Below are 22,474 nucleotides of genomic sequence, written 5' to 3' on the forward strand. Positions count from 1 at the left end.
AAGCTGTATTACAAAGCTGTTATCATCAAGACAACATGGTATTGTCACAAAAATAGACACATAGGTAAGTGGAACAGAATAGAGACCCCAGAAATGGACCCTCCACTCTGTGGTCAACTAATCTTCAGCAAACCAGAAGAGACTATCCAACAGAAAAAAAGAGAGTCTCTTCAATAAATGGTGATGGGAAATTGGACACCCACATGCAGAAGAATGAACCTGGACAATTCTCTTATACCATATATAATAATAAACTCAAAATGGATGAAAGACCTACATGCAAGACAGGAATCCATCAAAATCCTGGAGGACAACATAGGCAGTAACTTCTTCAACACTGGCCCAACAACCGCTTTTAAGACATGTCTCTAAAGGCAAGAGAAACAAAAGCAAAAATGAACATTTGGGACTTCATCAGGATAAAAAGCTTTTGCACAGCAATGGAAACAGTCAAAAAAACTAAGTGGCAACACATGGAATGGGAAAAGATATTTGCAAGTGAAATTTATAGATAAAGGGCTGGTATCCATGGTCTATAAGGAACTTATCAAACTCAACACCCAAGGAACCAATAATCCAGTCAATAAATGGACAGAAGACATGAACAGACATTTCTGCAAAGAAGACATCCAAATGGCCAACAGACACATGGAAAAGCACTCAACATCAGCTGGCATCAGGAAAATCAAAACCACAATGAGATACCACCTCACCAATCAGATTGGATAAAATTGACAAGTCAGGAAACAACAGATGTTGGCAAGAATGTGGAGAAAGGGGAATCCTCTTACACTGTTGGTGGGAATGCAAGCTGGTGCAGCCACTCAGGAAAACAGTATGGAGATTCCTCAAAACATTGAAAATAGAGCTACCCTATGACCCAGCAATTGCACTACTGGGTATTTACTGCAAAGATACAAATGGAGTGATCTGAAGGGGCACATGCACCCCAGGGTTTATAACAGCAATGTCCACAATAGCCAAACTATGGAAAGAGCCCAGATGTTCATCAACAGATGAATGGATAAAGAAGTGATATATATATAAACATAGATGTGTGTGTGTGTGTGTGTGTGTGTGTAATATTATGCAGCCACCAAAAACTGAAATCTTGCCAATTAGAATAATGTAGCTAGAACTAGAGGTATTATGCTAAGCAAAATAAGTTAATCAGAGAAAGACAATTATAGGATCTCATTGATATGTCGAATTTGAGAAACAAGACAGTGGATCATAGGGGGAAAGAAGAAAAAATGAAACAATATGAAACCAGATAGGAAGACAAACTATAAGAGACTCTGAAACTCAGGAAACAAACTCAGGGTTATTGGAGTGGAGGGGATGACAGGGATGGGGTGGCTGGTGATAGACATTGGGACGGGTATGTGTTGTGGGGAGTGCTGTGTCTTGTGTAAGACTGATGAATGACATGTACCCCTGAAACAAATAATACATTATATGTTAATATTTTTAAAAAAGAAAAGAAAAAAAAACAGAAATAAATAAAATAGTCAAAGGTAGAAGGAAAGGGCATGGGAATTGAGAAAGATCATTCTGTCTGGAGTAAATGAGATAAGGGATTTTGTGCTGTGGTCATGGATGTGGTGGGTATTGGTCTTTGACCAGAGTATATGAGAATAGTAAGGTGTTAAAAGAGGAAGAGGGAAAAAATTGAAGAATTAAAAGAGGAAGAGGAAAAAAATACCACCACAAGAACCTTAGCACAGCCTCTTCAGATACCTGCATTTTAAGTCCCTTATTAAAAGGAAAACATGAAAGAAATTTTCATGAGGAAGAGTGAATGAGTCCTACATGACCTGGTACATTTTTAATATTCTGACTTACTAGAGTGATTCAAAAGTCTGGGAAGAGAGAAAGTAAATCTCATATCATTTCATGGTGCTGTCAGCACAACAAGGGAGCCAGATTATTCGGATCGAGCTCTCATTTTGCCAGCATGCATTTCCAAATTTCTAATGTTTCTCCTAACAACTGACTTTTGGGAAAAACTAAAAGCAGTTACTTTCAAAACTCTCTTTGTGATGAAGTGGGGGGAAAAAACCTGGATTTGGAGCCAGTACAACTGGATTTTTGTCTCAGCTTTCCCACTATTTATCTGACAATCAGATAAGTAAACAAATACACTGTATGCTAATAGCAGTAAATAGCTCTCCAGCTGTGGTGGAGAAGAGGCCAGGGGAAGATGAGGAGCCAGTAGAGAGGAGGCCACAACACCAGAGCTGATTGTGACAATTAACTAGAAGTTAGGTGAAGAGGATGGTAAGGTCATCCCAAAGAGGGAACTGTGTGTGAAAGCGAGGCTGAACATATGCTTCCTGGGCCTGTTTTGAAAGAATAAGAAAAACTACTATTAATTTAGGTCTATGTTGTTTTGTTCCCTAGTTAATTCTGGCTTTTTGTACCTCTTTTTTCTTTGAAAGATTTATTTATTTATCTATTTATTTGAAGAGAGAATGAGAGAGAAAAATAAGAGTGTGGGTGGAGGGGGCATAGGGAGAGATTCCCAGGTAGACTCTCCACCAAACATGTAGCTGGATTAGGGCTTCATCCCAACACCCATGACACCATAACTGAAATGAAAGCAAGAGTCTGAAGCTCAACTAACTGAACTACCCAGGTGCTTCTGATTTACTTCCCACTAAACCCCATGCACAATCAATTGTTAACTTTGTCTTTTTACCCCTACACTGAGTCTACCGAGCTATTGTAGAAACGTAACGGGAACCAGACAGTAACATCTGTCTTGATGCAGTTGATCCCAGGTCCCAAATAATGCCTCATTGTCCACAAGGATGTTTACATCCAGGTGTTTCAAGGACCTCCCAACAAGGTCCAGGAAACCTGTCACCTTCCTTTCATGTATGTAAGTTGTCCTTAAGTTCAACAAGGCAAGGCAGCTTTAGGACTGATCCCATGATTTCTCCTTGGGCTTCCCTCCTGACTCTAAAGCTTTCCTTGCTTTAAATCCAGTGTCTCAGGGGCACCTGACACCTGGGTGGCTCAGTGGGTTAAAGCCTCTGCCTTCGCCTCAGGTCATGTTCTCAGGGTCCTGGGATCAAGCCCCACATCGGGCTCTCTGCTTGGCAGGGAGCCTGCTTCTTCCCTCTCTCTCTGCCTGCCTCTCTGCCTACTTGTGATCTCTCTCTCAATCAAATAAATAAATAAAATATTAAAAGAAAATCCAGTGTGTCAGAATTTGACCTACTGCACAAAAATAGGGGTGTTTCATCCAAGAACCTAGAATGGTGGAGGGAAAATTATTTTCCCTCCTACACCTAGAATCTAAATTCTTAATCCCATTGGGTACATGAACAGGTTGGTGTTTGGTAACAAAGAGACCCATAGGCATGAAAGAGAAGGGCCAATTTAGGGTATTTGTTTACACATTGATGATAAGAATCTGATGGGAAACATATGATAACATTTGTCTTAAAATTACCTGATGTCTCATGTCCCAGGGACACCTCATTTTCTGGCAGAATGCATATTTCCAGATTGTTTCAGGATGCTTCCATCATCACTAAGCTTCCAAGAAAGTCCTTACACTCCTCTCAAATGTTCACTTTCTTCCCCAAACATACGTAAGCTGTTCCTAGTCTCAACAGGGCAAAGCAACTTTGGGAATATCCCCTGCCTTCTTGTTGGGCCACCCTTCTGATGATAAACAAGCTTTCTTTGCCTTCAAACTAATGTCTCACATGTTGGCTTACTGCACATGAGGGCACAGACAAGTTTGAGTTCAGTACCAGTAGTTGACTTAGGACATTCTACTAGCTGGTAAAACCAGGATTCTTCAAGACTTGAGTAGAAGGATTAAAGAATTATAAAATATAGGAGAGCCTGGGTGGCATAGTCAGTTAAGCATCTGACTCCTGAACTTATCGCAGGTCTTGATCTCATGGTCTTGAGGTTGAGCCCCACTTAAAAGCAAACAAACAAGCAAACAAACAAAAGAAAACAAAATGAAGAGGTATGCCATGGTAGCTAAATCAATCATCTGCCTTCACCTAAGGTCATGATCCCAGGGTCTTTGGATCAACTCCTATATCTGGCTCTTGCTCAGCTGGGAGCCTTCTTCTCCCTCTGCTTACCTCTCTTCCTGCTTATGCGCATGCTCTCTCTCTCAATCTGACAAATTAATAAACAAAATCTTTTTTAAAAATCTAAGAATTATGTAATGAGGAAAGTTTACAAAAGCAGATGGGGTATTAAATTTCTCCATACAGAAAGAATAGCAAAGATCATGTTCCAAGCTCTCTCTCTGTACCTCCCTCATACCCACTCATTACCAGGAGTATGGATATAAATCAAGTTCTGTGGTGGGTTGGAAATATGTGTAAGAATATTTATAGAGTTAGTATAATTTTGGTAGTAGAAATGGGTTAGAGATTTTTTGGAAGAATCTGGGAGAAATCACATTATGAAAAAATAGAGAAGGATCAGTCTTTGGAAATAGGGTCTAAAGGTCATGAAACCACTTTAACGTTTTTTCTTATTAAAACCCTGTGATGTAGGAATTGGTTGGGGTTTCAAGCCTCTGGTCAAGAAAGCATTCTTGAGACATCTTTGGTGCCAAGAGTTGATTTTATTAAAGCACCAAGAAGAATCCCTAGGCAGAAAGAGCTACATTGGGGTCATGACAAGTGGACGATTACACACTTTCCAGTTGGGAGGGTGTTAGGCATAGGGTAAGTCTCTAAAGAATTTGGAATCAAGGTTTCCAGGACCCTGAGGGGACTAGCTATTGTTAGGAAAAGGTCATTTATTACTGTCTAGTAAAACCTTAGTCATGAGACCTTTAAGATGTATACTGGAGGCCCATACGATTGAGGGATGATTGCCATGAGATATCTTGGGGGGGTAGTTGGGGATAGGGTAGAGATACAGAAAATTTCCATAGGAATTTTTATAGGATCTTGCAGATCAGGCTAAGATTGCCTTTTGTCCTCAGTAATGTATTAACATTGAGGCAGTTGAGTTCCTAAAGGATTTCACTCTACTCGTGTCAAGGCCCTGTCAGTAGGCTGTAGGCAGTAAGGAAATTTAATTTTTTCTTTCACCTTTGTTTCCCACAGCATAGATGAATTTGTCAACTTGGAAGTTCCCTGAACCCCATACTTTGTGATTTTTATAGAGGCTACAACACATGGGCAAGATCATTATTACCTTCATTTCCATCCCCTCTCTCCTCTGTAGAGGATGGGGTTGAGGCAGAAATTGCCATGCTTTTTTAATTTTTAAGATTTTATTTATTTGACAGAGATGACAAGTAGGAAGAGAGGCAGGCAGCAGGGGACGGTGTGGAGGTGGGGAGCAGGCTCCCCTCTGAGCAGGGAGTATGATGCAGGGCTCAATCCCAGGACCTTAGGTCATGACCTGAGTCGAAGACAGAGGCTTAACCCATGGAGCCACGCCGGCGCCCCTAAATTGCCATGCTTTTAATCATGGCTGGATCTTTCTGGTAATCAGCCCGCATCCAGGGGCCGTACCCAGGCGTCTGCCAAAAACAAAGATATTCCCGGTATTCTTATCACTTAGGAATTTACAAAGGTTTCAGGAGCTCTGTGCCAAAAATCAGAAGCAGAAATCAGTACATATTTTCTACTTTCTCACAGGGTTGTAGTCATTGATTGACTGATAAAGAGTAACAGAAAATGTTGACCCAAAATACGGGTCGACTTTTCAGCACAAGAATTACATTAAGCTGTTTATTTTGAGAAATTGCAGACCAGGAGAAATTCTGAAAGCAGACTAGAGATTTGTAAGCCTCATGTCTAGCTGTCTTTTAGTCTCATTTTCTATGGGGCTACCAAATGTCTTTACATAATTAAAATACTTTTTGTCTTATTAATCAGTCTTTTTATAATGGGAGGGGGGTTTCATCCAAGAACCTAGAATGGTGAAGGGAAAATTATTTTCCCTCCTACACCTAGAACCTAAATTCTTAATTCCAGCCATATTCTTTTTTTTTTCCCATGATTTTATTTATTTGAGAGAGACAGAGAGAGAGAATGAGCTTAAGGGGAAAGGAGGGAAGAGGAGAGGGAAAAGCAAGCTCCCTTTTGAGCAGGGAGCTGGAAGGGGCTTGAACCTGGAGATTATGACCTGAGCCCAAGGCAGAGGTATAACAGCTTAACCCACTAAGCCACCCAGATGCACCCCAGCCAAATATTAAACTCCTGTCCTTCAATGTCTAATTCCAATATCCATTCCAAAACACCATTACTTCTGTGATATTTCAGTATTTAGATAAGGAAAGAATGTTTTTCATCCCCCAGAGCTTATTCCCTGCCCCCCAATCTATGCTTTCTTTCATGCATTCCAATAAATCATGGGACAAGTGACTCTAAAGCTACAGTGGATTATTATCCCTACTACTACTTATATTTAAAACATCATCTGATGAAATAGGAAAACCAATAGTAAATATGTATGATGCATCAGTTGCCAAGGCTAGAACCTGTGTGTGAAGGACTATGCACACTCTGTAAGGTATCCATTCCACCTCCAAATAAACATAGAGCATGGTTTCAAGGGAAATATGTAAAAGCCTTGAGCAGAGTTTGAAGGGATGATGAACTTTCCTCCTCCAAAATTCAAAAGACATGGGGGAGGAAGGGGAGTGGCAGAAGCCTTGGGTTATGGTATAACCTCAAAAGTTACCTAGGGCCCAATTAGTTCTCCTGAGAATGTGAGCAACTGCAATCAAGATGGCCCCAGGCTTGTGAAAGGGATCCCAGGCACACACATTTAAGGTCATTACAGTGCAACAGAAAGTGATTTTATTGCTGTGAACACAATGCAACAAAGCTTGACAGAAGTTTCAAGATTGAAACTAGGGGGCCTGGGTATTTCTTTGCCCTCTTCCCTGTTGCCTTCTTTCAAAACACACAGAGCTCCAAAGCAGAAAAGTATCTGATCACTCTTGTCCACAACTCTGTCCGCTCCCCTTCTTCTTTCTTCTGTGGGAACCATGAAAATCAACAAAGGGAAAGAAAGGCAGAAGAGATTATAAGAGAAACTGCACCAGGTGAGAGGGAATGTAAAGAAAACCTTAGTCTTAATCTAAGTGCACAGGAACTAGAGGATAGGGAGGGTCGCCCTGCTGAGGGGGGTTACAGGCAACAGTGTAGAACTGGTTCTGGGGAGTAGTACTGTAGCGGCAGTTGGGATATGTCCCTCCAGTGCGACTGCAGTAAGTCATGCCAATACGATTTGCACTCTGGTGGCAATTATTCTGGCCATTCCTGCAGGTCCTGTTGGGCAAAAGACAGGTAGCAGCCACGTTCTGGAAGGTGTCATGCAGAAAGGTGTTTTGAGGTTTACAGTGCTGAGTAAGACTATTAACAGCACGCATTACATTGTTGCATTGTACGGGACCTGCTCTTATATGCTGAATTTCAAATATTTGAAACCTAGCGAGTTGAGCCATAGCACCAGGGGGAAGCCCTGGCCCCCATGATCCCAACAGCAACAGGAGGAGAGGAAAGGGTCCCAGAAGATCCAGCATCATCTCTTCTGTGTAGGAAGAGAGAAGAAAAGGAGAAAATGATTGTAGTAGAAGCCATAAGACCAAAATTATTATTCACAACCATTTAGATGTGTTTGTAACTTTTCAGATTTCATAGTCCTTTTCTTGTTCTTTAAACTGTCTTCTTTCTGACATGAGTCTTAAAATTCTAGGAAGGACCTGAAGCCCAGTAAGGAGGAATGGGAGGTAAGATGACTTTTCCTTTAAATAGCAGATCCCATTCTTCTTTTTGTCCTATACCTTCTGGTCCAGAAACTTGGCTCCTCCCACCTCCCTCCTGGGATATTTCTCAAATATCTATGTGACCTGGACCTTCTGGCCATTGTCATGACTCTGCTGTCCCCAGACCCCAGGCATCTCCTCTTACCAGGTCTCCTTATTGGGGCTCCTGCTGAGGATAGAGACAGTGGTTAGTCCCAGGCTCAGAAGCTTTTGTCTGCTGTTCCTCTGCCAGCGTGGAAGGGTTCTGAGCCCTAGGAAAGAGGAAAGGGAAACCTGGGGCTTGGAAGATGCCCTTCTTGTGCACAGTGTGGATGAGACCCACACCCTCCAACTCACTGTTTAAAGCCAGTATCCCTGCTGATGCAGGAAGACCAAGCCTCCTTAAAGGAACAAAGGAGAAGTGATAACTTCCTCAAAGAAGTGTGAGGAAATTACGAAATCCTGATGTCCGTTGAGTGCCTCCATCCCTGAAGCTTTATCATTTTGAGCTCCATGATTTCACTTCTTTAGGAGAATACAAATGACAAACACACAAGACTCCCCCAGTCCAGTTGCCAATTGCAAGTGGCACTCGTTTCCTGTGTTTCTGATTGCCTGGCTATAAATCTGAGCTTCCCCAACTCCCTGTTTATTCCATTACTTTGCTAGAGTGGCACACAGAATTCAAGGAAACACTCATGGTTTATCAGTTTTTTTTTTTTTTTTTTTTTTATTTTCAGCATAACAGTATTCATTATTTTTGCACCACACCCAGTGCTCCATGCAATCTGTGCCCTCTATAATACCCACCACCTGGTACCCCGACCTCCCACCCCCCTCCCTTCCAAACCCCTCAGATTGTTTTTCAGAGTCCATAGTCTCTCATGGTTCACCTCCCCTTCCAATTTACCCCAACTCCCTTCTCCTCTCTAACTCCCCATGTCCTCCATGTTTTATTTGTTATGCTCCACAAATAAGTGAAACCATATGATAATTGACTCTCTCTGCTTGACTTATTTCACTCAGCATAATCTCTTCCAGTCCCGTCCATGTTGATACAAAAGTTGGGTATTCATCCTTTCTGATGGAGGCATAATACTCCATAGTGTATATGGACCACATCTTCCTTATCCATTCGTCCGTTGAAGGGCATCTCAGTTCTTTCCACAGTTTGGTGACCGTGGTCATTGCTGTTATAAACATTGGGGTACAGATGGCCCTTCTTTTCACGACATCTGTATCTTTGGGGTAAATACCCAGGAGTGCAATGGCAGGGTCATAGGGAAGCTCTATTTTTAATTTCTTGAGGAATCTCCACACTGTTCTCCAAAGAGGCTACACCAACTTGCATTCCCACCAACAGTGTAAGAGGGTTCCCCTTTCTCCACATCCTCTCCAACACATGGTTTATCAGTTTCTTTAAAAATATGGTAAAGGAGACAGATGAAGAGCCAGATAAAAAGATACCTAGGGTAAGGTGGGAGGGTCATAGTGAAGGAGCTTCTTTCTTCATGGAGTTGGGGTGCATGATCACCCTCCCAGTAGAGATTGTGTTAGAAAGATGTTAGGGTTTGAAGCCAACAGCCAAGAAAGAACTCTTGAGATATCTTTTGTGCTAAAAGGTGGTTTTATGAAAGCATGTGGACAGGACCCAAGGGCAGAAAGAACTGCACTAAGGTTGTGACAGGTGACTGATTCTATACTTTTAAGTTTAGGTGGGGTTAGGGATAGACAAAGTCCTGAAGGTATTTGGAAGCAAGGGTTTTATGGCCTTGCAGGGCTAGCTGCTGTTAAGATGAGGTCATTTACTAGCATCTAGTACAGCATGAGTCATGAGACCCTTCAGATGTCTATCAGTGGGGCCATAAGCTTGGAGGATGATTGCTGACATGTAACTTGGATGGAGTAGAATTAAAGGAAGTCTCCAAAGGGATTTACATAAATTTTTTTTAAAGATTTTATTTATTTATTTGACAGAAAGAGAAAGTACAAGCTAGGGCAGCCTCAGAGAGAAGGAGAAGCAGGCTCCCACTGAGCAGAGAGCCCATCAGGGGGATTCAACCCTAAGACCCTGGATTCATGACCTGAGCAGAAGGCAGACACTTCATCAACTAAGCCACCCAGGTGTCCTGGGACTTTTACATGTTAATGGGGACTTACAGGATCCCGAAGTTGAGGTCCATTATCAAAGGAACGAGGCTGATATAAAGCAAAGGTCAAGTAAATCTTTATTCGTGCCAAGCATCAAGAATTGACTGACCAGTCAAGGCTGCCTCTACAGAGAGCGACCCCTCTCAATCTTACAGGCTACCTTTTATTGGGTAAAACCACAACCCATATTTTGTTATTTTAACCCACTGGGTTTGTGTGTCTCTTGCTGATTGGCTAGTACCATCTGGTCTGGTGACTTGTTACTTAAGATTACCCCATACCAGGAACTGTTAACAAACAGTACTTTCCAGAAGGCTTAGTCATGTTAGGCCACACACAGGTGGCTAATTGAATTACAATTGACCCTACATTAGCTGTTTGAACTACCCTATCACTCTGGTCAGAATTGGCACCCAATGTGTGGCGGCCAAAAGCTAGGGTTTACATTCTTTGGTGGTTAGGGAAGTTACATATGTGCTTTGTACTGATTAGATGTCTCCATCTGGTCTAACTTGTCCTTGTATTCTGGGCTCTGTTATCAGGAATTACTCAACCACATTTTACTGGTTTCCTGGACTTGCTTTTAAGGAAGTTTCTCTGAGGGGCAGGGACAATTTAAGTTTACTGCACAAACAACAAAAATTGCTGTTTAACAGAGATGCAGTCACTCTGGCTAAGTAGGCCCTTACCCCTGGGAGTTGGGCTCATGTCAGTCTAAGGTTACCTTTTTTCTCTAGCAAAATATTAGCATTGAGGTAACTGAGCTCTTTCAAGAAGGTCTCTCTGCCTGTCTCAAGTACTTGTCAATGGGCCATGTTGTAAGGAAATTTAATTTTCTTTCTACATTTCCTTTGCCTTTGTTCTTCACATCACCACATTCAAAGTGGTGATGAGACCTTGGGCTAACAGACCATCTGCAGTTAAAACAAAGGAAGAAGAGTGTGGGGAAGGCAGACTCCAGGAAGGTAACCAGGGAAAGTATAGTAAACAAAGGTAAGGTTTGGTAAGCAGAGTTAAGTCTGTGCCTTCTTGATTGGTAAGAGTCTCTTGTGACTTAGAGGCATGTTTATCTTGTCAGACATAGGGAAAACCCTTAGGGATAGAGATTTCCTCTATGATGATAAATTTCTCTTATTTGTAAGTGGGGGATTTATAGGCTACTTTCAGAGCCTCTCCTTTCTCTGCTGTTTCTTAAAATAATCAGCTCAAAATCATCTCCATGCCAAAGAGCCATCTTTTGGGCTGTTACATTCTGGTCTCCTATAGGAAAGAGTCTGGTTGGCCTAACTTGAATCTCATGACCATCACTTCACTCAGTAGAGGGGATTTGAAACCTTGGGATGACCCCAGCAACACTGCACAGAAGCAGGGGAAAAATAGTTTGAGAAAAGAAATGAATATGCACCTATCCAAATGGGGTGGAGGAAGTGGATGTGGGAAAACCCAAGCAACAACACATTTTTTTAGAGAGAGATAGTTTGTGAGAGTATGGCTCAGGTGACAGAGAAAGAGGGAGAGAGAATCCCAAGCAAGCTCCACGTTCATGACAGAGCTGGATGCGGGGCTCGATCTCATGACCCTGAGATCATGACCTGAGCTGAGATTCAGAGCCAATACTTAACAGACTGAACCATCCAGGGCCCCACACCATACATTTTGAGACAGTTGGGTTTTTTTTTTTAAGATGTTATTTATTTATTTGACAGACAGAAATCACAAGTAGGCAGAGAAGCAGATAGAGAGAGAGAGGAGGAAGCAGGTTCCCTGAGAGCAGAGAGCCCGATGTGGGGCTCAGTCCCAGGACCCTGAAATCATGACCTGAGCCGAAGGCAGAGGCTTTAGCCCACTGAGCTACCCAGGCACCCCAAGACAGTTTTTATCAACTGAGAAAAACGATTAGTAATCTTCATCTTTATACTCATTATTGATACAGAACTGCTGGTTTCTCTTTTTTTTTTTAAAGATTTTATTTATTTACTTGACACAGAGAGAGAGAGATCACAAGTAGGCAGAAAGGCAGGCAGAGAGAGAGAGGAGGGGAAGTAGACTCCCCACCAAGCAGAGAGCCCGATGTGGGGCTCGATCCCAGGACCCAGAGATCATGACCTGGTACAAAGGCAGAGGCATAACTGACTGAGCCCACCAGGTGCCCCAGAACTGCTGGTTTAACACTAATCTCTTGTGAGTTTGATTACTATAGGTCATCATCTTCCCAGTGTCTGCTCATCCCCAGGTGCACTGAAAAACTGCAAAGCTGAGGAGCTCTTCTTGAAAAATAATGACTAACCTAGATTCCTTGGCTACTTATGGGGCTAGATGTCTAGGACTAGGAATGCAGCCACCTAACTGAACGTGTTATGATCTTGGCCTTTTCTCCAAGTGTTTCAAGACTGGAGTCATTTAACAATGCAGGAGGCTAAAGGACACAGGGTACTTTAATGTTCCACATTTCACCTTCCCATATCTGCTGGAGGCAAAATTTTATGTGAAGGTTTATCCTTCTCTGTATCACTCTTCCCCATTTAGCAAACAGAATTCTCATGGACATTACTTACTTGTGTCCTCAACATTTCCTTCTGCAATTTACTTCTTCTTTCCTCCAACAAAACTTAAGTCTTAAGACCCATTCTTGAAGGTTACCTTTTAACATCCCATATCTACTCTATACCTCTGCCTAGTGAAAATGATTATTATAAGAAACCCCATTTTTGCCATTATCTTCTTTATTTTCTGTTTCTTGTATTATTTCTGCCATTATCTTCTACTTAGTTTTTTATGCCTCAGGAAACATAATGACTTAACCTATCTAAAATGCATGCGTTTCCTTAGAGACATGTTTAAGGAATGAGTCCAATGACACACATCTTCAGCCTACACTATGCGCCCATCACATCCAAGCACAATGTGTATCAAACACCCTGGGACACCTCCACCAATCACACAACATATAACATATGTGAATGTCACACACATTGGAGTGACATAATTTATTTAGGGAAGGAAGACCATTCAGTTTTGGTCAGTGTAATGAGAGTCATTTTCAAGAACATGCCTGGTTCAGTAAAACAGAAAAGCCATATAGAGCCTAATCTTAAAATACTGTAGGAGCAGATCAGATACATGAGGGCACAGGAATATTCCAGGCAGAGAAACTGTAAGTGGTTTTGATAGGAAACGAGCATGCGATGATGCATAACTCTAAGTAGTTGGAAAATGTTGGCACCTCAAATGCAAAGGATGGCATAGCAAGGGCTGCTGACCGAGGCACGGGCTCCCTCTTGGGAAGTATTGGATACTCTACTCAAACCTCTGGGTATGGGTAGACTTTCTATTTTTTGATGTCTAACAACTGGATGTCCTCTATGCCATCCACATACCCGTTCATGCCACAGTGGAATTCAATGTAGCTGTAGCCGCCATGCTCTCTATAGCTCTTTTGGTTGCCCTCCTGGTAGCACTGGAGTATTTTGAAGGGATGCTGGGCCCATATGTATACATTTCTGTAACGGTCTCTCCACTTCCTGAAGCAAATATGCTCAATTTTGTGCCAAAAGGTATAGATGAAGATGTGATAGTTCCTGTCTTGTGGAGCTTCTCTTTCCCTCATGAGATCATTGCATTTGTAGTCGCTGAATTTCCAGCTTGTGCTCAGGTAGTGCTGTTTCATGAATTCCTTCCAGGAAAGGTTCTGGCTGTGTACAAGCAGACCACCTAGGGGAAATAGCAGGGCCAAGAGAGGGCCTAGGGCCTTTAGAAAGGATGCCATCTCAGTCACCAGAGCCACCTGTGGGTCTGCAGGGAAGATAGAGGAAAGCATTATCTCAACACTGCTGTAAGAGTTGACCTGCACCTTAAAATTCCTTTCTTGGCAGTGTAGACACTGGCACCCAACTTTACCATTTTGTTCCCAGGCTTGAAGAGGATAAATCTCATTAAGTAGTTAAATTTATGAGAACTAAACAGATGCTAGAACCTGACTGAGACAAACACGAAAATGGTCCAAAATAGACAAAGTTAATTTTGAGAATTTCAAACACCTGCTGTCTGGCCTATCTTCTACCCAAACAGAGGAACTCATCACCCTCTAGCTAACTCTGTCCAACAGTCCAGATCAAAAGTCTAAAGAGTGTGGCTGTAAAAGAAAATGGCAATTTAAGCTTTGTGGCTGTGAAGTGGAAAGGGTTGTCACCACTTAAGCGAATGAGGAAGTTAGGTGAAGACTTGGGTGATTTTCCAAGCAACAAGGCTCTGGTTCCCTCAAACCCCAGGCTACAGTTACATTGATTCAGCAGAATGGTGTTTATCTGATCCTGATTTCCTTAGGGTACTTCCCCAAAGCCTGGGTGAAATCTCTTATCACTTCTGACTACCACGTACTATTCAGTGGCCATTTATCACATTATCATAATTATAAATCTTCTTGATTTGGTTTCAGAATGCAATAATATAGGACCTCAAGTTTTGAAATATCATTTTGTTCAATCAAGTTCCAAGTTTGAGACTGCCCTCATAAGAGCTACTCAGGTCAAAATGAAGGTACAGTGTTATTTGTAAACAATAGGTTGTTTATGATGAGGCATGCAGCTGATTCTGTGGAATCTCTAACCTGGTTCTTAAGTCCTATGTTCACAAATGAGGTTAAGAATAGCTGCTTCAAAGACCTGTGAGTATCTAATGAGATTTGTCAGTAAGAGCATTTCTGAGAATGGTATAGGGACCCAGGACAGCCCATGCCAAGAGGTGTCCCAATGGCATATTCATCATTTTGAATTGAATATATTTGGAAAATAGACAAGGCAAGGATACTCAGACCCTCTTCAGTCCCCCCAAAGCAGAAATTGAATCTCTCCTGTGAATGGTACTTTCCCTGTACTAAGAAATAAAAAGATATTCTTATCACCAGAGATAGCGATTTTACTTATTTTTTTATTATAATTTTTTAAGTAAGCTCTATGCCCAATGTGGGGCTTCAGCTCATACCCTGAGATCAAGAATCGCATGTTCCATTAAGTGAGCCAGCCAGGCACCCAACCAGTTTTATGGATTTTAAAGCCAAAAAAGGTATATAAAAGGTATATTCCTTGCTTTTTACTAATCTTCTACCTCAGCCCAGAATGTGCTTGGAATTCCTTACTAATTAGCACTCCCCAACATTTGTTTTGTCTGTCTTGTCAATTCCTCAGAAATCTATGTCTCATTGTTTAAAATGTCTAAAAGTAGCCTGCCTCCGTCATTTCTTTGGGATCTCAATTTCATTATTGGGCCTCTGTGCATATAATGAAACTTTTTTTCCCCCTCCTTTTAAATCTGTCTGGTTCAACTTAATCTAAACTGGGTGGAAGAATCTTGAATGATACAAGGAAATGTTTTTCAACCTCTATCGTGTGAAGTGCTATAGAAGACAGAGGAGGCACATTCACATCTGGGCCACCCTGTACCTGACCCAAAGGTCCTACACAGGTTAGAAGACCAGCAGTCAAGGTGCTTCAATGTATTATGCTTGGGAAGATTGGAGAAGAAGTGGGAATAGGGGTAGATGGCTTGAAGAGAGACACTGTTTCACTGGGATTAATACTGAGTTGATTTCAGGTCTTTGCTTCTTATAAAATTGGATCACTTTCCAACCTTACCTCTACCATCTAAAAGTTCAGTGAGACACTTTGCAGTGTTTCTGGGCCTTTTCCCTCATGCATGTTTAGCACCAGCCCCAACTGAACTCACCCTGTTCAGATCCAACACTCAGGTGTCAGTGGTGAGGAAATCAATATGTGGTTCTGAAGAGCAGAGAGCCAGGAAGTCTGCAGTTGTGAAGAAAGGAATAGTAGTGAGAAGTGCAGCATTCCAACTGATTAGTAGCCTGTCATGGGTGGGCGACAGCCTTCCTAGGTGAACCTGTTCTGTGTCTTCTCATCTAGAACACTTAAGTTCCCTCTGAGAATAGCCTGGAGCAAAGGTGTCTAATATCAAAGCCTCCCTTCTGGGTACAGAGGAATGGCAAGGCTCTGGGGAGGGGTAAACTGGAGACGGGTAATCTGAACTTATCAGGAAACAATCAGAGATCTAGCTCCTAAAGTCACTTCCCTAAAATCTTCTGGGGAAAATCCCACAGATGACTAGGCTATGTTCAATGAGAACTTCAATGGAAAACAAAAAAAGAAACCCCAAACAACAAAAACAATAAAACTCCTCTGGTTTTGTGGACTGTGGAATCTCCATTAAGCGGGGAGAGTATGTAGTCAAAGGTGCAATTTGTGGATAAACTGGGGTCCCTGAATTGTTTCCTATCAGTGCACCTAAGCCAGCTTGGTTGAGTTTCTTACAGGGCCACCTTATTATCGGATAGTCATGAAGGGTAGCAGAGTTTTCCACTCCAAATGATACCTTTGGGCATAAGGATAATTTTGAGCTGGTGATTTTTAAGAAACCACCAACACAAGAGAAGCTCTGAAACCAGAGTCTAAGTTAGCCTTTTTATAGGAACATTTCCATTAATAAAGGAAATTTCCTTTTGTAAGTTTATCTCTCTCCTAGTATCAGAAAGAGGAGCATGACTCTACAAATCACAAGAAACTCTTATCAACAGAAAGAAAGAGAGGAAGGAAGGATGGAAGGAAGGAAGGAAGGAAGGAAGAAAACCTCTTATCCATGGACATAAATATACCTCACAAATATTACCAGTGTTTGCTGGGTTTTTCCTGGCAAGCTCCATAACACTGGCCCACCCCAACCTCATTCCAACATCTTCCTTTTGTCCTTAGCTGAAGATGGTATTCAAGGTGGTGGACGGGATGGGGGTTGCTTCATGAGCACACTAGGAAGGCGTTCACATTAGTTGTGTCCTTCCACAATGTCAGCTTTAATCAATCATAAAGCAAAGTTAAATCAGAATTATAAACCAGGTTCAGGATTCCAAGCTTAATGACATTTAACCATATGACTCAACTTGGCTCCTTACACAGCACACAGAGCAGGTCAGAAGAAAAACCACAGCACAAAGCAGATAACAGAAGGATGTAGTAAGTTAATGAACCAAACTTGAAGTCAGTCTGTGGGCGCACAGTTGAAATAAGGTCTTGGTCAGGTCCTGGCAGCTCTGGGCACTCACTCCTTCCTACGTTCCCCCGGGGAAGGATCTCAGTTCTGTCTGCAGATTAACAGGGTAGAGCCTTTGGGAGCAGTGGTCTTTTCAAGTGGTCTCTGACATAGAGGGCTAAGGTCTGAAGAGTCTGACAGTTTGCTGTCAATCCTCCCCTTTCTAAAGGGATTGCATTGGTTTCAGGACCCTGCAGACCTTTTTTTGGTTCTGTTCCTTATTAGTTCTGGGAAGTCAGCTGACACCGGTCCCAGGGGATATCTCCTAGCTGCAGCACCTTTAACTACTGTGTCATCACTTGACACAGGCCCCTGCTTGACATAGGTTTCCACCTGACATGAGAGACTCTATCTTGCTCTCTACAGGTTGTCTCAGATCTCACTCCATATATCCAACTACCCTTTGGTATTTTCGGGTAAAAAAAGGAGAGTAAAAAGACAGGAATTCTGGGCAAGTTCATGTGATCCACTGAAGACCTAAATCATGCAGTGACTCAGTGAGTGCAGAGAGAGGCAGCAGAGAGAAGCTAGGAGAGCTAACCTGTGAAGGAACAAGCTCAGAGAGAGATCCACAGGTGTCCAAGGCATCCTATTTCACAGTGTATTACAGTACTTCAGGCAGGAGTTCTGAGAATCTAAGGAAGCAATGCATATGAAAGTAGTTTTGTAAAGAATAAAGTGTTAATGTTGATCTATATTACTCATAATATCATCATAAGGTTACTCTACCCCAGTCATTGCCAGTTTTGACTGGTTAACCCAGTGTTTCTGAAATAAGTGTGATATTCTACTTTTGATGTGGAAGACAAAAAATTGAGAACCCAAAACAGACATCCAACAATTCAACTATGAGCTCAGCCATAAGCTCTAAGGCTTCTCTGAAATGAAGCCATTAGAAAGTACCCTAAACTGACTGGTAAGAATATATCCATTTATATCTACAGAAATCAACTACCGAAGTAGCCCAGGCAAGTCAATTAACCCTGGTTTCTGAGAGCTGTTTAGTGGGTCTCCTTCCTCAGAGTTCTACCAGCTTCTATAACAGACTCTGCTTGGGTTGTGGCTTCTAGTTTGAGTTATAATTTTTTCTAATTCTAATTTAAGTTTGTAAAGAGATATTATCCCTTGAATATAAATTTAAAATCATTTGTTAATTATAGTCTTTCTTTGAACATTTTCCTTGACTTTAACTCCTTTCTATTAATTCCTTGATATTTCCTTTTGTTAACAATCATTCAACTTATTCAGTGTTTTGGTCCAAATGTTTCTCAAAACCATAATAATACATAAATGGCCTCATGCAGACTATAATAATGTCTTAGGGTGTCTGAACCTGGAATCCATGGGCTTCCAAAGACCCAGGGAAGGAACTAATAGAGTCATGAACGGGTATGAAGTATTAACCTCAAAAAATAAAACTACCAGTTATTTTACCAGCAAAAATGGGCTTATTCAGGAATAGCAGAGAACTGCAATCAGGGACAAGCAAGCTACAGCAGAAGTGTAGGCAAGTGCCTGAACAAAGAAAAGGAACACTTTTTCTAGAGGAAAGGAAAAAGTTTGGAAGGCTTTATAAATAGAAAGTCCCTGGAGTAACAGGGAGTTGGAAGTGTGGTAGTTTTGCTTTGGCTGGGTTGTGACAGAATCAGTTGGCTGGACTGTTCCGGAGCAGGGTGGAGAAGCCTATCTTCCTGCTGAACTAATAAAGTAGTTTGCCTTGCAAAGTAGTCTTTTCCTGATGTATCTGTAATTGGCCTGAGTGATAGGACAATAGAGCGCCTCGGGCTGGTCCCCACCGCCATTCTAAAACAGGTTTCCTTTTATTAATTTTCACAGGAGGGGAAAAAATTAACATCTTTATTTTCACTGACCTGCCACTGAGATTTAACAATTTCTTCACTTCTGGAGGCAATTAGCTGGCTCAGTCGGAGTATACAACTCTTGGTCGCAAGTTCAAGCCCCACATTGAGGAATCTCCACACTGTTCTCCAAAGAGGCTGCACCAACTTGCATTCCCACCAACAGTGGAAGAGGGTTCCCCTTTCTCCACATCCCCTCCAACACATGTTGTTTCCCGGCTTGCTAATTTTGGCCATTCTAACTGGTGTAAGGTGATATCTCAATGTGGTTTTAATTTGAATCTCCCTGAGGGCTAGTGATGATGAACATTTTTTCATGTGTCTGATAGCCATTTGTATGTCTTCATTGGAGAAGTGTCTGTTCATATCTTCTGCCCATTTTTTTATATGATTGCCTGTTTTGTGTGTGTTGAGTTTGAGGAGTTCTTTATAGATCCTAGATATCAACATTTTGTCTGTACTGTCATTTGCAAATATCTTCTCCCATTCTGTGGGTTGACTCTTTGTTTTCTTGACTGTTTCCTTTGCTGAGCAGAGGCTTTTGATCTTGATGAAGTCCCAAAAGTTCATCTTCGCTTTTGGAGACATATCTTGAAAGAAGTTGCTGTGGCTGATATCGAAGAGATTACTGCCTATGTTCTCCTCTAGGATTCTGATGAATTCCTGTCTCACGTTGAGGTCTTTTATCCATTTTAAGTTTATCTTTGCATACGGCGTAAGGATGTAGAGGTGACTTAAATAAATACAACTTTAAAAAAAAGAGAAAGATTTCTTTCTGTCAGTGGTCTTTGTGAACAATGCCTCAATGGTCATAGATGTGTGGATATCTCTTTGAGATCTTGATTTCAGTTCCTTTGTATAAACCCCCTGAAATCCCCTGAAGTGGGATTGCTGGATCATATGGTAGCTTAATATTTTTTACACAATTTATGTATTTATTGTGGGAGGGGAGAGGCAGAAGGAGAGAGAGAGAATCCCAAACACAGAACCGGAGAGACTCCATGTTATACTCATCTTTTCATTGGAGTGCCAGGGGTTGTTCAGCAGATCCCTGGGGAATTAACAGACACATATGCATACCTTAGCTCAACTTGCAGGATGGAAGTGAAATTGTCTAAAGCAATAACGCAGATATTTGTGTTCACCACAACACAAATGAATTTTGTCCAGCAGAGAATGTAATTTTCTATAAACCATTATCACATTTGAACTGTTTTTACCATGTACAGTTTTCCTCATTATTAATTAACCAGCCAAATAAAAGAGGTTTATTTATATATTTATTTATGACATGGGTTTTTTTTTTAAGATTTTATTTATTTATTTGACAGAGAGAGATCACAAGTAGGCAGAGAGGCAGGCAGAAAGAGAGAGAGGAGGAAGCAGGCTCCCTGATGAGCAGAGAGCCCGATGTGGGACTCGATCCCAGGACCCTGAGATCATGACCTGAGCTGAAGGCAGTGGCTTAACCCACTGAGCCACCCAGGCACCCTGACATGGGTTTATTTTTAAACTTTCATGATAGCCTCATGTTTTACTTTTAGAAAAAATTAAAGCTTAAATTTCACAGTTTTACAGGTGTTGTTTCTTTGCCCTGGAATACTCTTTCTAACCTCATCTGTTTGGTTACTTAACCATCTTTCAAGGCTGTGCTCAGATATCCTCTCCTCTGAGCTTTCCCCTTTAAGGCACAGGACTATGTTTCAGCCTTCATTTGTCCAGCACCCACTGCATTCTATTACAATTATTAAGTTACATTATGATTATACAAAAGTGTACTTGAAGAGTAAATTCAATTTGAAAACTTCAGATCTAGGGTCCTAGGTGGCACAGTCGGTGAAGCCACAAACACATTCGTCCTTTCAGCCAAGTCCCCGGTCTCAGGGTTGTGAGATCGAGTGCTCAGTGGGGAGTCTGCTTGGAATTCTCTCTCCCTCTCCCTCTCCCCCTCTTGCTCTGCTCTCTCTCTAAAATAAAAATAAATAAATCTTTAAGAAAAAAAAAAAAGAACCTTCAGGTCTGCTGTCCCCGTGCTTTGCTCTTTACTACAGCTCCTTGAGGCAGCATGGCTCTTACTAAATACACGTTCACACAGTGGCTTTCCCTCCTTCCTTCTAAATGGGCTAGAATTCCTTCTATCCTTAGACCTACAGCTTTCCTACAATAAGACTACTGGGGGAAATAAGAATGTGTCCTCCTGTGTCTGGAATGGAAATTTAGGAATGTGACAAAGAGCACCACAAGCTCAAGAGAGAGTCATTTTTGCTAGGACAGGTCACCAGGCTGGGGCTTCATACGGATCAAACTATGCTTTCAACCTCCCCAGAAATGTCATCTCAACTGGTGGTAAGTCAGGAAATTTCTCATCCACACCAAGGAGATAATCTCCCACATGGGCTCTTTCCATTCCCCAAAGGAAGAGGAGCTCAGTGGCTTGATAAGCACCCTCTGTTCTTCCCCCTAAAGAAAAGTGACCTCATCTCAAATAATCCTTTCTTTTATTTTGCTAAAATTTCCTTGCCCCACAGCCCTGCCTTTTTGTAAATCTCCTCTGAGCTCCTTTCTGCCTGTTAGGTGGAATGCTGCCCCATTCATGAATCACTGAATAAAGCAAATTAGACCTGGAAATTTGCTCAGCTGAATTTTTATTGTTTAATTTTGCATTTTGATGATAAGACCAGGCACTTGGTTCCTGGACTTGTTTTGAAAACATAAAGCAGCACTATACTTAAACTCATCATATTATGGACTTACCTTCACATTCTGTTTTGATCCCTGTTTAAATTACATTTCATGCACTTCTTAAACCCTGTGCATGATTAATCATTATCTTTGCCCTTTTGACTCTACCCCTTGTTTGTACATTGATGTTAAGAATCTGATGGGAAACAGATGATAACTTTTGTCTTAAAACTACCTGATGCGTCAAGTCCCAAATGCCACCTCATTTTCTAGCAGAATGCTACCTCCAAACTGTTTCAAGTTCCCCCTCAGTTCCCTCAAGGTTTCAAAAAAGCCCTCCCCTTCCTCTCTTGTGTTCACCTCCTTCCCAAACTTCCCCAAGCTGTTCCTAATCTCAACAGGGCAAAGGAACTTTGGGAATGATACCCTGCCTTCTTGTTCAGCCACCCTTCTGATAATAAGAAAAACTTTCTTTGCTTTCAAACCAGTGTCCACACATTGGCTTACTGCACATGGGGGCACAGACAAGTTTGAGTTCAGTCCAAAGGTTGGCCAGGACATTCTACTAGCTGGTAAAACCAGGATTCTTCAAGAATTGAGGGGAAGGATTCAAGAATTATAAAATGCAGGGGCATTTGGGTGGCTCAGTCAGTTAAGTATCTGACTCTTGATCTCACTTCAGGTCTTGATCTCAGCGTTCTGAGCTTTAAAAAAATCTTAAAATAATTATAAAGTGCAGAAAGTTCACAGAAGCAGATAGCATAGAAAATTTCTCAATATGGAATAAAGAGCAAAGATAGCATAGCAAGTTCTCTCTCCCTATATCCTTTCACACCCACTCACCACTAGGAGTATGGATATAAACTAATGTGTTATGTTTACTTGGAAATCAATGTAGGAGTATTTATAGAGTAGGTATAATTTTGATTCTTTAGTA

General features: G+C 41.6%; 2 protein-coding genes across 9 annotated transcripts; both read right to left on the reverse strand.

Annotated features, from left to right (window-relative positions):
* Nucleotides 1-282: 282 nt before the first annotated feature.
* On the reverse strand, nt 283-19,010 carry LOC101688388 (epididymal secretory protein E3-beta-like). Of its 8 annotated transcripts, none has more exons than XR_006602763.1 (6): nt 18,868-19,002; nt 15,626-15,702; nt 13,282-13,696; nt 7,920-8,025; nt 7,437-7,539; nt 6,781-6,983 (listed from the first exon to the last, which is right to left on the reverse strand). XR_006602763.1 is itself a non-coding variant. In XM_013050465.2 (6 exons), the coding sequence occupies exons 4-5, from the start codon at nt 13,668-13,670 to the stop codon at nt 7,929-7,931; spliced, it is 486 nt and encodes a 161-aa protein (XP_012905919.1). In that variant the 5' UTR covers nt 13,671-13,696; nt 15,626-15,702; nt 17,538-17,631; nt 18,868-19,010; the 3' UTR covers nt 6,781-6,983; nt 7,920-7,928. The 8 variants fall into 8 exon arrangements, 1 of the variants encoding a protein (XP_012905919.1); XR_006602762.1 differs by lacking the exon at nt 18,868-19,002 and adding an exon at nt 17,538-17,631; XM_013050465.2 differs by lacking the exon at nt 7,437-7,539 and adding an exon at nt 17,538-17,631 and having other exon boundaries at nt 18,868-19,010.
* LOC123386911 (ribonuclease K3-like) lies at nt 6,781-7,631 on the reverse strand. The gene is given in 2 exon segments (XM_045067426.1): nt 6,781-7,534; nt 7,536-7,631. Coding segments are annotated over 2 exon segments (534 nt in total). The 5' UTR covers nt 7,617-7,631; the 3' UTR covers nt 6,781-7,081.
* Nucleotides 19,011-22,474: the final 3,464 nt, after the last annotated feature.

Source organism: Mustela putorius, unplaced genomic scaffold (genome assembly GCF_011764305.1).
Source record: "Mustela putorius furo isolate JIRA1106 unplaced genomic scaffold, ASM1176430v1.1 tig00003896_pilon_pilon_pilon, whole genome shotgun sequence".
NCBI classification, from domain to species: Eukaryota; Metazoa; Chordata; class Mammalia; order Carnivora; family Mustelidae; genus Mustela; species Mustela putorius.